General features: G+C 31.8%; 1 protein-coding gene across 2 annotated transcripts in view; it reads left to right on the top strand.

Moving 5' to 3' along the window:
* Nucleotides 1-11,701, top strand: part of CHD1 (chromodomain helicase DNA binding protein 1) — a 70,674-nt gene extending 58,973 nt beyond the window's left edge. The window contains exons 29-37 of one of the 2 annotated variants that reach the window (XM_012773624.3): nt 490-612; nt 1,694-1,819; nt 2,277-2,540; nt 2,923-3,063; nt 3,908-4,086; nt 6,308-6,404; nt 7,126-7,177; nt 7,773-7,983; nt 9,620-11,701. In XM_012773624.3, the coding sequence (XP_012629078.2) occupies nt 490-612; nt 1,694-1,819; nt 2,277-2,540; nt 2,923-3,063; nt 3,908-4,086; nt 6,308-6,404; nt 7,126-7,177; nt 7,773-7,983; nt 9,620-9,965 (1,539 nt within the window). In that variant the 3' untranslated portion in view covers nt 9,966-11,701. The remainder of the gene's footprint in view (nt 1-489; nt 613-1,693; nt 1,820-2,276; nt 2,541-2,922; nt 3,064-3,907; nt 4,087-6,307; nt 6,405-7,125; nt 7,178-7,772; nt 7,984-9,619) is intronic. The other variant, XM_012773640.2, reaches the window with a different exon arrangement.
* The last annotated feature ends 5,012 nt before the right edge of the window (nt 11,702-16,713 follow it).

The raw sequence follows: 16,713 nt of genomic DNA, 5'->3' as shown, positions 1-16,713 counted from the left end.
TATTGGTGCTTGTCATTTGTTACTGTGAAGAAAATAATTGAAATAGTTTAGATTCCTCACAGTAAGTTTCTTCACAGTGTGTGCTTTGGGTTCTCTTCTAGAAGGATGATCCTTTTATTCTAGGAATTTTTGTATGTATTATAGCTATTGAGAGAGGAAAGGAATTTAAGGATAATGTCATGTTTAGTAACACTGGATGCAATTTCGTATATTTCAAAGAAATTTGTAACCTCATATTTTCTAATTTTATTTTGAAAAGAAATAACATGAGGGATTTTTGAGATATATTTATTTAGAATTCATTTCCAGGATAATTAAATCTTTAACTCTGGCTTATTCATTTTTCATTGAGTTGTTTATGTCTTCAAATATTAAGAATTATAACTTGTTAGTGAATTATATTTTGAGAAATGATTAAGCATTTTTTGTCCAATACATTTCTCATGTCATTTATTAAAGACAATCTGAAAAAATAAATTGCCTTTTCAGATTCTTCCAGACGATCCTGATAAAAAGCCACAAGCAAAACAGTTGCAGACGCGTGCAGACTACCTCATCAAATTACTTAGTAAAGATCTTGCAAGAAAAGAAGCTCAGAGACTTTCTGGTGCAGTAAGTTAAAATTTAAATACTTAAGAGCAGTTTACTTTTTAGTAAGATATATCTATTTTACTGGACTATCCTAAACATCTGTAGTCAATATGAACTTATATAAGTGTATTTTTCTATAATTTAGTAGTTTATTTGAATATGTTACCATATTCAGATTTTACCCTAAATTATTTCAGCATAAATTGTCTAAAACTGGTGCATTATATCTTTTAGAAGTGGGAGCCTGTTTTTTCTGATTTTTGGAGAAAGAGAGTAAAGACTCATTTAGAATACCTGTTGACAGGTCAAACCTGCATTACTGTTTTATTTAGAGGCATTTTATGTGGAGCTTAAAGAACTGTATCAAAAGTCATGAGCTTATTTATGAGGGGACTTAAAAAAGTAAGATGAAAAACATAAAAAGGGAAGTCATTGGAAACATAAAGCAACTTTTTTGTTGTTGTTTTTTTCGCCTCTGTTTCCTGGTGATGCTCAACTTTTAAAAGTTTGTCTATGGGTTGGGGTTGGGCAAGGTGGCTTATGCCTGTAATTCTAACGCTTTGGAAGGCTAAGCCTGGAGGATTATTTGAGATCAGGAGTTCGAGATCTCCCTGAGCAAGAGTGAGATCTGTCTCTTAAAAAAAAAAAAAAAATTAGCCCAGTGTGGTGGCATATGCTTGTAGTGCCAGCTATTTGGGAGGCTGAGGCAGGAGGGTCACTTGAGCCCAGGAGTTTGAGGCTGTAATGAACTATGGTGATACCACTGCACTCCAGCCTAGGTGACAGAGTGAGACCCTATCCCAAAACGAAAAAAAAAGCTTACCTATGACCACAATGTTAATGACCACCTATGTACCATTAAAAATAATTTCTAATGTTATTTCTGGTACCATTGAATTTAGTTGAAGGTGATACTAATCTAAGAGGTTGAAAAATCCATTTCTAGTTTGTCATGTCACCTTTGTTGACTTTTTAAGATTGGTGCAGCTTATTAAAAGAATACGGATTGAGTGAGAAAATGTGTTTTGTTAAATTTAATATTTATGAAGTTTTAAAAAGTGAAATCTATGGACTTGATTAAAATAAAAATAATTATTTTAAGGGAGGTTCAAAGAGGAGAAAAGCAAGAGCTAAGAAGAATAAAGCAATGAAGTCTATAAAAATAAAAGAAGAAATAAAGAGTGATTCTTCTCTGCCTTCAGATAAGTCTGATGAAGATGATGATAAGGTAAAAATGTATTTTAGACTAACAACCTTTTCTATGGAAAGGGAACATGGCATGTTTTATGTACATTATATTTAAACTAAGGCCTGAAATTTTACTTTCAGGTACTGAAGTTTTTTTTTTTTTTTTTTTCTTAATGGTTGATAACAGTCTAATTTATAGAGTAGAATTCTGCCTATCCACTAGTACTATATATCACTAGAGGCATAGATCAAAGGTCCTTCCTTTTCAAACATTTGCCAATTAAATGAGCCTCTGTCTCCTTGAATTTTATTATGAATTTGAATGGGACTGCCTTACCTTAGTGTATAGGAAGGTAAACATTGCATGTATCATTAATTAGGGAGATTCTGGGTTATCACTTTCAGAATCCACATACATGCAATCTATAGACATGTGAAGAAAAATTAGTTTGTCAAAATTTGGTTAGTAATACATTGGCCATACTTGCACTTTCCAGGATGAAATCACTTCTGTGAAACATCCAAATAAAAAATTTAAATCAGAAAGAGACAGTGAAGAAAAACCTGAGCCAGATGTTTGTATAAAGAAGGAACCAGAAGAAAAGAGGGAAGCAAAAGAAAAGGAGAATAAAAAAGAACTTAAAAGGGAGATAAAAGAAAAAGAGGATAAGAAAGATATAAAGGAAAAGGATTTTAAAGACAAAAGAGAAAACAAAGTAAAAGAAGCTATGCAGAAAGAAAAAGACATAAAGGAAGAAAAGGTATGCAAATCATAATGTAAAATTTAGAAACTAAAACAGCATATTTACATTTTAGGAGACTAAATAGCATATCAGCCCATATTAGTCTCAGTAACTGAGTTCTTTAAAAAGTTTATGTGGGTATGTAGTAGAGGAGAAAAAATAGGTTTGAACACTTTTTTAAGTGCCATATCTAGAGGGTAACATTATAGAGTAGCTTTATTTCTGTATTTTTGGTTTTCCCAAATAAAATTGGGGGAAAAAAGCAAATTCAAATAGATAAGAATACTCAATGAGAATAAGCACTTACAGAATAAAATTAGATAGTAATTGTTTTCTAGAAGTGTTAATCATTTTGCCTTTGTTTGTTGTTGGGTTTTTGTTTTGTTTTATTTTTCTTCAGTTGAGTGAATCCAAGTCTGATAGTAAGGAAAGATCTAAGAAGTCTTTAATGTCAGATGCTCCAGTTCATATCACTGCAAGTAGTGAACCAGTTCCCATATCTGAAGAATCTGAAGAGTTGGATCAGAAGACATTCAGCATTGTAAGTTATAGACTTTTCTGATCATTAGTATTAATTAAAATAATGATTAAATTATAATATTATCACTTAGAGCTTTTAATTAAGAAACGTATTTGAATTTGATATTACTGCAATTTAGATTGATAAAAGCAATAGATTTAAATTTTGAAAGTTGTCTTATTAAATTTAGAATCAAGTTGGAAAAACTTTTTAATAAAGATTTTCAGGAGAGGGACTTAAGTAATACTTAGAGTGGACTTTTTTCCTCTAGCTTTAAGATTTTAAACTTTTCAATTCCTAAACCTATTTTATTTATATATTTATTATGTATAAATTAATATAAATGCATGAATGCATTCAAAAGTAGCAAAAGTTGTTATTAGCCATTTTGTTTTGACCCAATGGTTTGGAAGAATATACAATTTATACATCTAATTATATTGATTTTAATAGCTTTGCCTAGTATATTTTATAATACAAAGTTTTTTTTGTTTTTTTTTACATTTTACTCTATTATAGTAGATAATAGGGTATTAAATCATACTCTCAAATATTTTGTTCTTTTAATATTGTATATTTAAGACTGCCTGGAAGGATATATGCTACATTATTAAAAGTAACCATTTATGTAGATGCTACCTAAAATTCAAAGCTTTTACTTACACAAAGACTAATTTTAAATGATAGTGAAAAGCCTTGCTTTCCTGAAAAAAATCTAAAGGAGGAAGAATGCAGTGTGAGTGAGATTTAATTGCTTATTTTCCTATCAGGCAATGCTATACTCATATAAATATCATTGAAAGAGGTAGGTAGATCTTGCTGAATTCAGTGTTTTATTAAATGTTATTTTTCTTTTTTTTTTAAGTGTAAAGAAAGAATGAGGCCTGTCAAAGCAGCTTTGAAACAACTTGATAGGCCTGAGAAAGGCCTTTCAGAAAGAGAACAACTAGAACATACTAGACAATGTTTAATAAAAATTGGAGACCATATCACAGAATGTCTGAAAGAATATACAAATCCTGAACAAATTAAGCAGTGGAGAAAGTAAGTGATAATGCTTTCTGGGAAGTGTTTAATCTATAAAAATTTATGTAATTATCTGTCTTTTATGTTTCAGTTTATTTTTCTACTTCTGAAATTTGGTTAACAAAATAATGTTTCGAAAGGTAACCTGAGGATGATTGTTTTTATTCCTTTAACTTTAAAGCTTTTTACTCATGAGTGATTAATTATGCTACAGGTGCAATAAGAAATAGTGAAAGCTATTTCATTAAAATTCAGTTTGCATTTTATCTTAAAAAGTCTTTGCAGCTCACCAAATTACTTTCAGTAATATCTTTAGAAATAGATTGGCTCACAAAATTTACTGTTATATAAATTTAACAGTTTATCTTCTGGATATGTGTATAAAGTTATAAAAATTAGCATTCGCAAGCAGTGTAAAAATGCAAGCTTCTGTTTTCCCCTTTACTTTAGAAGCAGCAGCAACATGGTTGATCTTAAAATGGTAAATTTGAGCTGCTATATTACTTTACAAATCGCCTCACTTAAATTATTACCAGATCCAAATAACTGTTAACTGTTAAGCCAAACTACTAGGTAAATTAGGAAGAAAATTAAATGAGCATACATCAGTCCCTGGTATCAGTGTATTAGCCTCTTGACGACTTTGCTCAATGCAGTGAATCTACATATCAAAAAAAAAGTATAATACATTTCTGGAGAAGTGATAATGATTACAGTGAAGTTAAAAGAAAATTCTCTTTCTGTTCTCTTTCTCTTTAAACTCAACTAGGACCCATTTAGAGGAAGGAGCTAAAGATAGAGAAGTGACCTATAATTATAGAACAGCTGACAAGCACGTTTTTACAGTAATCATAGTTATCTGCTTTTTTATCGCTTATAGATGTTTCTCTCTATATATCTGTATATCTTTTGGACCAAATTTCTTGAAAACAAATGAAATGCAACACTACTTTTTGTTTAAAGATCACTGTAATAAAGTAATGATCAAAATAATAGAATATGTATTGTAGTTGTATATCAAATATATCTCATTCTAACTGATCCTTTTACTAGCACCACTTTTGGGAAATTTGAATAGTTATTACGTCTTCATTTCACAGAAGAAACAAATGGATTTAGGTGAAAAGCTCTGTAGGGCTAGGACTCTGGAATATGACAAAGGAAGCACCTAGAACCTGAATTTTTTGAAAGACACACTCAACACTTAAGTTTTTATAAGTGCTGACACTAGTCCCAGCTCTCTGGTGCTTTGCTTAAGATGGGCCACTTGTGTAGGTGATATAATTAAGACCAGAATCTAATTCCTGACTAGATTTTTGTAAGGGAAAATATATTTTTAAAAATAATTTAACTGTGAACAAAAAGGCAGTTTATTAACTTCCTACTTTATTCTCTTGTGAGTTAACTATAGAATGTAGATATATTAGAGATAGTCTGTACATTCATATAAAAGTTAGATGAATTTTCTCAGTTCTGTAGATTTCAGTCAGATGTCATTCAATTTTTTTTTCTTGCTAACTTTTAAAATTTATTTCAAGGTAAATATCATACCTATAGTCAGTATATTTGTGTTTTTTGGGTACTACTACTCTAACAGTATTCTTTTTGTTTGTTTGAGGTATATTTGACAATTAAAAATTGAATATATTTAAGGTGTAAAATTTGATGATTTGATATACATTGTGAAATAGGCAACAATCTATTAATATGAATAATTTCTAATTCATATCTTGGGATGGGAATAAAGGTACCATGCTGTTCCTGGTTTATAGCGTCTAGTCATGTGACTCTCGGGACCATTATGTTACCATTATAAAATGATACTTTTTAATGTATTATTTAGGACAATTCTTTACAAGTTTAATCCATATTATCTGATGCTGTATTTCTACTCAGACTAACAGACTTGTTTTTCATATACATGATCTGTATCACAATACGAATCTTTGAGTTCGTTCCTGATATGTTACTTTACATCTCCTTGGTGCATTTCAAATTAGGATCAATTACTACTTTTCACTACAAAGATTATAAAATGAAGGCCTTTGGAAGAGAAGTAAAATTTAAAGTTTTTTCATTAGCATCTTAGTCACATATGAAATTTTAACAAATACATGAGAATGAATCTTCTTAGAATTTGTTCCAGAGAGGGCCGTGTTTGTGTGTTTCTGTCTGGAGGGGAGGGGTTTCATGAGAAAGTTAAATGTTCTCCAGACTGATTTGCCATTTTTTCTTCTAGAAACCTGTGGATTTTTGTATCTAAGTTTACTGAGTTTGATGCAAGAAAATTACATAAATTATATAAGCATGCTATTAAAAAACGGCAGGAATCTCAGGTAAATTAGTGCATCATATTTTTTCCCCTTAATCATGAGACAAAAAATTCAGTTAATAAATGAAAGAATGAGGAAAGTAGAGATCCGTTAGAGTACCACAGTAATAGTTGTTCCCAAAAAGATCCACAGAAAGAAGCTAAAATTAGTGGGTAAGAAAACAGGGTATTGATAAAGTCTGAGATGTTTAACATCTTTGTTAAGATATTTATTAGAGGGTAAATGATAACTGTATAAAGGAGAAACTTGCCTGACACCACCTTAAGTATTTGATAAGGTTAATGTCACTAGTAGTAAGACATATCAACATCATGAACCTTCTGATACAGTGTACTGAGAAAGGCACATCACTTCTGTGCAGTTGTTGCTAAAAATGCATCACCTCAATCTGAGAAAAATATTAAACCCCAAAAGAGGGATATTCTATAAAATAACTGGTACTCTTCAAGGGGTACCAAGATTACAAAATATGACTAAGGAGCTGTCACAGAAAAAGACATGACAATGAAGTGTAATGTGGGGTTCCAAATTGGATCCTGGAGCAGAAAAAGAACATTAGTGGAAAAATGTGAGATTTGATGTGAGATCTGAATATATATGTACATTCTTATGTGAAAGACTGTTCAGGATCAGGATTTTCCTTTTAAGGATTCCTTTACCCCTTGTTTTGTAAGAGCATTTGAAGTCACGTTAAAAGATTCTTACATGTGTGCATTTATTCTAGCAAAACAATGATCAGAACAGCAACTTGAATGCTCATGTGATTAGAAATGCAGGTAAGTAAATCTAACTAATTGTTTTGGAAAGTAAATTTAAAAATGGTTTTCCATTTTTTGGTTTTGTTGTAGATAGTCCAAATTACAAAAATGATTTTTGAGTTGTTTTTATTTAAAAGTACCTTTATATTGAGAAAATACTGTAATTCTAAAACATACCTATATTATTTTATAAAATCGATTCTTTCAAGTAGTAATCTATTTTAGCTTATTATTATTCCTTTCCATTAATCAACCTTTGGCCAGTTTCTAGAAATTATAGAATAATTGTTACAGTGAACATATATTCTTCTTATGTCATTTGAAATAATCATTCTTTCTGTATAAGAGTCACAAAAGTGTAGTCTTCTGAGAATGGAATGGGCTCCATATTTTTCAGTTCTGATTTTTCGCATTTCAGAATCAAGCGACCAGTTTTAAACCTTAGCACTTATTTTATAGTCCGTTTCTAAATGCTTTAACTGCCTGTATTTGGGAGCCGATTTTGTTTTAGCAGTTGAAACAGGAGTTTTTATTATCTAGCAGCAAAGTTAGTTTTGCCACATATTTTTTTGAAAGTCATTAACAAAAGTTGGACTTCTTTTTAATTTGACAGATGTTGAAAGATTAAAAGAGAATACAAATCATGATGATAGCAGCAGGGATAGTTATTCCTCTGATAGACACTTATCTCAGTACCATGATCATCATAAAGACCGACATCAGGGAGATTCTTACAAAAAGAGTGATTCCAGGAAACGACCCTATTCTTCTTTTAGTAATGGTAAAGATCATCGTGATTGGGATCACCACAAGCAAGACACAAGGTAAACTTGATAATCACTTTAAAAATTTTATTTATATATATATCTTTCTCCTCTTGATAATGTTTGCTCTATTAGACCTATCAGCCAATTCAATCTTCACTCAAAACAAGGCTTGTGAAATAAAGGTGTTGGTATATAATCAAAAAAATTTGATAGTAATATATAGTACTCTTTGTTAATGGTAAGAACTGAATTTCTCTATAAAATGGTTTTTGGATTATAAAATTAAGGTCAAAATATGCAATGAGAGATAGAAATTTGGTGGAAGGAGTTCTATAGTTATAAGTTGTAGAATTGATTTTTGTTGATGTTAGAGACTAGTTCAAGTAGTCTTCAAAATATTATAATGAAGTAAAATAAAAGATTGATAGAATAACGGTTCAAATTTGGTTGGTGAAATTTTGCATTTCATATTTTAAAGAACAAGGGGGAAAGGTAAATTATAAGAGCATACCTCACTGAAGTTAAATGTAATCTCAGCAGTCTGGGATAGTCTTGAAACCAGAAAGTTTTCTTGTTTATTATTGTTTCTTGAAGCCTTTAAACAGTAGGCAGCCTCAATGTAGTAACCACAGCAGAATACTTTTTATTCTTTTATTGATAAAGGAGTATTTTTTATAATTTCACAGACTTAGAGTATAATTTATGTTGTTTGTAGTAAGGACCTTTAGTCAACAAAAAACACATTATGTTCAGTGTATTGTATTGGAAAGGCAAACATTTTAGAAATTACCTCTCATTAAATCACCAGATTTATTTATGTGTCAAGCCTTATTATATATAACTAGTCTAAGTTGAGGAAGCTTTTATGTTTTTATTTTTTATTTTTTTGAGACAGAATCTCGCTTTGTTGCCCAGGCTAGAGTGAGTGTTGTGGCATTGGCCTAACTCTCAGCAACCTCAAACTCCTGGGCTCAAGCAATCCTGCTGCCTCAGAATACTAAATAACTGGGACTACAGGCATGTGCCACCATGCCTAGCTAATTTTTTCTATATATATTAGTTGGCCAATTAATTTCTTTCTATTTATAGTAGAGATGAGGTTCTGCTCTTGCTCAGGCTGGTTTTGAACTCCTGACCTGGAGCAGTCCACCCGCCTCAGCCTTCCAGAGTGCTAGGATTACAGGTGTGAGCCACCATGCCCAGCCTGAGGAAGCTTTTAATAGGCATCACCCACCAATGAAATTTTCCATTAGAGATTATTTCATAGTCTGTATTCTAGCATTTTTTATTTTTTCCTGTTCAGAGTTCGTAAAAGGCTCTGATTACAAGGGTATTTTGGGTAGTTGTAATTATCTTAATTTCAACTTCCAGACAATTAAGATGCATTAATATAAATGATGCACACAATAGAAAGCTAATTCTCTAAAATAGGCATTTGAAATTAGACGTTATCTGAGATGCACTGTGTATGGTTCATTTTAGTTTTATGGATCAAATAGTTTTTCCAAAGAGAGATTTCCTATGATTTTTAAGTTAATTTGGGAAGGTTTGTAATGAAACACTGGACTTGTATACAATTAAAAGTATTATATGTTTTAAAGTACTTCTTTTGTTTTACTTTTTAATAAGATTTTATTTGGTAATATTTTAATTTGCATTATTAATGTAATATTCTTAATTTCTCTTTTATTAGATATTACAGTGACAGAGAAAAACACAGAAAATTGGATGATCACAGGAGTAGAGATCACAGGTCAAATTTGGAAGGAAGTTTAAAAGATAGATCTCATTCTGATCATCGTTCTCATTCAGATCATCGGTTACATTCAGACCATCGGTCAAGTTCTGAATATACACACCATAAATCTTCCAGGGATTATAGGTATCACTCAGATTGGCAAATGGACCACAGAGCTTCCAGTAGTGGCCCTAGGTCACCACTAGATCAGAGGTCTCCTTATGGCTCCAGATCTCCATTTGAACATTCAGTTGAACACAAAAGTACACCTGAGCATACCTGGAGTAGTCGGAAAACATAACAAAAACTGATACTTTGTCTTTCTGGACTTTTCTTTTAGCCATATATCATAAACCAACACAGTAATTGCCTTACATGACTTGAAAGATATAAACAGATCTTCTATCAGTAGCAGTATTGTTACTTCTTTCCAGGATGCAAGGTCTATTATCCCAACAGAAGAGAAAATATTTTTATATTTAAGGATTATGCTGCACTGTACTACAAATATTGTAGTACTTTTTTTTTTTTCTTTTTTAAAGAAATGGAAAATGTTTACTATTACAGGGACCTCAACACTGCCCTCCCATATAGGCTGGATAAAACTGTTTTTTAAGTCAGTAATTTTAGACTGACCTCCATTTAAATTATGTTTATATATGAACTTTACTCTGACCTGTGATCATGTTTCAGGAAGGAATGAAAGAGAGTTCTTTCTTAATAAAGAAAAACACTCAAGGACTTTGTTCACTTTCCAAAGCTACTTGTTTACATTGTACACTGCGACCACCTTGCCGCTTTTCATCACAAGCTTGAATATTTAAATTCTGTACTTATATCTGTAAAATAGCCAGGAATTTCCTGTTTGTGATCTATTATTATGCCTTTTTACAAAAGAAAAAAATGGCTGTAAATTATTGTAAATGGATTAAATGAACTTTCCTTACTTCCTTCCCCTTCTCAGGCTTTTTTTGACTGTTCCTTTCCCTACCAACTCAGGCATTCTTATTAAAAAAAAAAAAAATCAGTGTAATAACACTTTTTAATGATTTGTCTTGATGGAATCATTGTTTAGAATGTAAAAATGGGGAAAGGGGCCACTTAATTCCATTAGTCCTCTTTTTATATTGACTATTTTATTAGATACATGTTATTTCTTCCCCTTTTTTTCTTTTTTAGTCAATATTGTGTTTGTAGTTTTTTTAAATGATGAGATAATATGTAAAATCTAAACTGCATGCTCTGGAAACATTTTTCAGATGCATTTGGTTTAAAGGGGTAGGTGTATGAACACTTTCAGATCCGAAACGGCCAAAAGTTATTGTATATCCATTTGTTTTCCCTTTTCATATGGGCAATAATGTCAAATGTGCTATGCAGCCAGGTTAACATTTTAGATAAACTTGATTGACTTTTAATATAAACTGTTACAATGCACACTGATTGTATATAAAAACCTTATATATGACAAATTAAATTTAAGAAAAAGGACGTGGGCTCCTGTAATTTTCTGCTGCATTCTTATTCCCTCAAGCACTTAACTTTTTTTTTTAACTTTTTTTTTTAAGTAGCATATCGCTCCCAGAAAAAGGATATTTTGGTAAGAAGTTGAATATTGGTAATTTGTAGCACTGCAACTAAATCTATTTTGAAGACTATATGAATCTTTCTATAAAATAAAATTTAGGACATAGAAATTTTTGGTGGACTCTTGCCTTCCTGCAGATATTCTTTTACGATGCCTTATATTTATTCACAGATTTTTATTTTGTTATATGCGGTGAGAATTTTTAAATTATGTGGCATACGTGAAGGTATGCCATGATATAACAAATTTGAATCTTAACTTTGACAAACCATAAATATATTGGATATATTGCTATAATATTCCTATACATGTTCCTGTTGATTAGCAGTGGGAGCAATCTATAGAAATTTGTAGATGTATTTTTTTATAATATTTTCATTTTATCCAGTTAGGTCTAACATATATACTATGTGTGCAAAATAAAGCTTTTCTTTCTTTTTTTCTTTAAAGCAGTAATTTCTCCTTTAGATACAGTTACCCTGAAGAATTATGATCTCTTTCTTTCCTGGCATATGAGATAAAATCATAATATTAACACAGTAAATGGATCAGAACTGACATTTTTTAATTCATCACTTTGTAGCTGGGACATTTGCATTATATCCTATTGTGTAAATTTCATAGAACGGTACTGCGTTTTTTGACACATGGGAATGGGGGCGCTAACATTTTTAACAGTGCTACATTTAGTCAAACATTTCAGTCAACTAATCAGCTGAGTTGAATGAAAAATCTAAAACTGTAATATTTATTAATTGATGGAAAGTATTTCATCATTTGTAAGAAGTCAGCAATTATGTAGAAAATGAACAAGCCAGGAAAGTTTTAAGACAATGGTGAAGGACATTAAGTACATAGATACAACAGGGAAGATTCTCTATAAAATATGCTTATTTTTTGTCTTTTACATGCTCATTCCACTTTGCTATTTTTATTCAGTTATGTTTAATTTTTCAAGGATGAAAGATTATGCATAGTACTGTACCAACTAACCCTCCACTTTAATAATATCCAATAAATGATTCTTACTAAAAGCAATGGCCTGTTTGCTTCTAAAGGAAATAGTCTTTGTTTAGGATATGTTATCAATTAGTTTTCAGACTGGAAAACTGGACTTTTTTTGTTCATTAATTTCAGAATGAGTGACAATAAAGTGAGAACCTTTATAATTTTATATAATGTAGATTACATATATGATAATTTGTTTTTGTAATCGTAGTTATGAAAGGATTGAGTAGGTTATGTGCTGATTTACACAGGTTATGTTCATTTTCATGAGAGTTATCAAGAATATGCACTAGGGGTAAATGACATGATTTTTATCTCTGTATCACATTACTGTTTCTGACTAGAAAATGATTAAGACTTTTCCAGCTTCATCTGAAACATAATTGGTAAGTGTGGGTTGTTAAAATTTTGAGTAGTTCATTACTTAGCAAATAATGCAAAAATATTTTTAAATATTTCTGAATTGATATATAAATGCCTCAGACATTTAAATTCAAGACCTAAAAACAAATAAAACTATCACATATATTGCAGGAATGTATACAAGATTTGTGATGGATGGAGAGTGTTACGGAATAGGTAACTAGTCAGTAGAGCCACAACTTAAAACATCTGAGATGGTGTCAAAATCTGTTAATATTCCCAAGCCATCCAATTATAATTTGGAAGAAAACATTCAGTTGAAATTATATTTTCTGCTATCAATGACTAGTGATTGGATTTGTAGAACACTTTGTTAATCTTTGATTAAAAAAAAAATTAGGATCTGATAGGTTGATTTCATTATGGGAAATTTTTGAATTCTTAGTAAAGAAAGATCTAGGGATAGGAAATCTTAGCTCTGTAAGATTCAGAGCTAAGGTGAGATTGGGTGCAGTGGCTCATGGCTATCATCCTAGCACTCTGGGAGGCCGAGGCAGGTGGATCCTTTGAGCTCAGGAGTTCGAGACCAGCCTGAGCAAGAGCGAGACCCTGTCTCTACTAAAACAAAAATTAGCTGGACAACTAGAAAATACATAGAAAAATTAGCCGGGCATAGTGGCACATGCCTGTAGTCCCAGCTACTCGGGAGACTGAGGCAATGGGATTATTTGAGCCCATGAGTTTGAGGTTGCTGTGAGTTAGGCTGACGCCACAGCACTGTAGCCTGGGCAGCAGAGTGAGACTTTGTCTCAAAAAAAAAAAAAAAGATTACTTGGGAAAGTAGGATTTAAAATATTTTTTTTAGGTTTTTCTAAGTACCTATACCGATTCTCCAGTGGGATTTCATGTGAGGATTTTCTACCCTGAAAGGCCACTGGCCACCTTGCTCTTTAGCTTAAAAAAATATATATATATGTATGTATGTATATATACACACACATTTATATGTATATATAATCTCTCCAACCTTAATGGGGAACAAATTCGTAGCTCAATCTCCCAAATGAATGAGATACTTTTAATTTTATATTCCACTCCACAGTTGAATCTTGATCTAAATATTAAACTGAAGAGGTATGAACAGTCTCAAATTTAATGATTCTATGAGGTAAGAATATTGATATACGTAGTTTGAAAATGTGGATTATATTATAATTTCATTATTATAGACTATTAGGTTTCCAATATGTAGAATGAGCTGTGGAACTGAACTGCCATGAATTGTTTTTTTCTCTGTTTACTTTTCAAATCTTTGCTTTATTTTCTTTGCTCAGGTGTTGCCTCCTGGTCAATTCTTTCTGGAATTTCTGTGGTATTGCTATCGATAATGACTTTTGATTTCTGTCCTCTCAACAGCTTTACTGTTTCATCTTTCTGTGCTGAATATCTCCAACTTCAGCCACTCCTCTGAACTCATCTATACTTAGATAGTTAATAGATATCTAATCTTAATATATGTAAAACCAAATTCCACCCTTTTATACCAATAACATCAAAAATTTTAAAAACCATTTATCTTTGATAAATACCTAGCTTTCTGCATAAGGCACTGTCCTCTTAGCTATTTCTGGGTTTTTTGTTTGTTTTCTTTCATTCATGCTATTAATGCTTCCACTGATTTTAGAATACACAAAAGAATATACTTGTTTTCAAGTAACTTGGTAAAAAGAGAAAGAATACTTCTTGGTTTTTGTGCTGTTTCCTCTCTTAAGAATGTTTATTTCCTATTTGCACAAAGCTCATTTCCTCATTTCAAGTCTCAGTTCAAATGTCATCTTAAGTCTCCAAATTAGTAGCTCGCCCCCATCATTTTTAAATCCCTTATCTCGCTTTTTTCTTTTGTCAATTACCACTACTCGATCTTACATATTTTGTTCATTTCCCATTGACTGTCGCCCCACTAGGATATAAGTTCTATTAGAACAGGTACTTTTATTTCGTTCACTGCTGTATCTCCAGTATCTAAAGCAATGACTCATATCAGCTATATGACTTTCATTTTTTTTTTTTTTTGGTGTCTATTCCAGAAATGCTATGCCCTATAAATTGGTTAGCATTATGAAACTTTTTGCCGTTGTTAACCTGGTCTATTAGTATTATTGGAAACTTGTTTTCCTTATCAGTATCTCATGATTACTTGAGGAGTCTGTTTACCGACTTCCAGTTTTTAAATTTGATAAAAATCAAGGGAGGTAATGGAGAAATATAGAAACATTTGAGTCTCATTTCTAGGAACTAAAGCCATAGGGAAAGGCTCCAAGTAATGGGGTTTTAATATCTGTTTTGTTGATTTGAACAATTAATACAGAGTTAATCCCACTGTTATAAATAATACACTATGCTTACATATAAATGAAAAATTGGTTTCTGTCACTTATGGCTACTTAGGAAATATAATGTTACTTTGCAAAGAGGTATGGAGAGATACGGTATGTAATAGGAAAATATAAAACATTTTGATTTCTTTATCTTTCAAAAGGAAATAGGTTTTTTAGATAGCATGATATACTATCTTTTTTACTTACAAATAACACATTGTAAAGACACTATTTCAAGAGAAATATATTGCATCATTGTTTTTAAAGTGAAATAGCAAAATAAATAAGCCCCAAACCTCTTTCTTGCTGGCAATTGCTATTTTTTTCCCATTAAAAAATTTATCTCTCGGTTGGTCTGAAGGTAGAGGGTTATCAGAATTTACTAACAGTAGTGTCACTTAAGTTGGCATACAACCTCCACTGCTAAATTTGACTGGCTTAAAAAAAATTTATGCCACCCTGTTAGGTAGGTAGTGAGGGATTCTGAATCTCCTAGGGACAAAAGTGGGCATCCATCTTGGTGCTGCCCCACCTTAATACTGCCCTGAGCAGCTGCCACACCTGGGAAGGAAGAGGACCACACTGCTAATCTGCAAACAAATGCAGGGAATTCCCCAGCCCCTGGGCCAGGCACAATACAATTTGGAAAGTGACCTAGAGTAAGGCTAATTATATCCATCAAAGTGGTTTAGTGGTAATGTCTGAACCACTAGGAGGACCCAATCCAGACACTATAAAACAAGACCCCAGACCATTACCAGTGTCCTTTTGTTATGACGGAGGCTTGTTTTTCATCTGTGGTGAATATATATAAACCTATATCTTGCTCTTGCTCTGTAAAACCCACCTATCTTGCCCTTCCTCAATAAACTTCATTTCATGCTTTCCTTGCTTTTGGTGTGTCTGGTCATTCTTGGACCAAGAGCACGCCAGGAACCAAAAACAGACAACTATGACAACCCTTTCTAGGTATACAGTGTGATGAGTTTTGACAAATTATACAGTTGTGTAACTACCAGCATATTTAAGATATGAAACATTTCCATCACCCCAAGTAAATTCTCAATGGAGGTATGCAAAGTTAAGTCAGTCAATGGATGTAGGAAAAGGACAAAACAATCACATTAAAGGTCTTCTAATGGGCAAGTTTTAATAAGTCATTAATAATGTAGATGTAATACAATATGTAATACAATTCATCTCTTCTGCCATGTGAAGACATAGTGTTTGTCCCTTTTTTTCCTTTTTTGCTTTTTCAACAGGTAAGGATTCAGCAAGAAGGTACCACATGTTTTTCAAAATAGATTTTTCAGATATTTCTTTAACAATTCTATTTTATATTACCCTGATTATGCATGACCCTCTTTTGAAGGGTCTTCTAGGGCATAGACAATATTTATTCTTGATGAATTTGGCAAAATTGAGACTATAATATGGTACTTTGGCAAAAGTCTTCTGCCATGATAACAAGAAGTATATGTTTGTAAAAGAAGCTGTTTTCAGAATGCACATTCTGATCATCTGCATATTTGGGAAAGTTCAGGGTACAGTTCAGAGTTGATAAGTACTCTCTTATTTTTAACATCTAATTGAAATAGTAGAATGCCTGAGCAGTGCAAGTATTTTGGAAAACAGATAGTAATAAAAGGCTCTGGTAAGGATGCATGTATTAATAAATAATTAAATGTTCTTTCCAAAGTCAACATTATTAG

Source organism: Microcebus murinus, chromosome 11, assembly GCF_040939455.1.
Source record: "Microcebus murinus isolate Inina chromosome 11, M.murinus_Inina_mat1.0, whole genome shotgun sequence".
Lineage (NCBI taxonomy): Eukaryota > Metazoa > Chordata > Mammalia > Primates > Cheirogaleidae > Microcebus > Microcebus murinus.
Note: the sequence above shows the minus strand (reverse complement) of the source record. Positions and strands in the feature narration are given on the sequence as shown.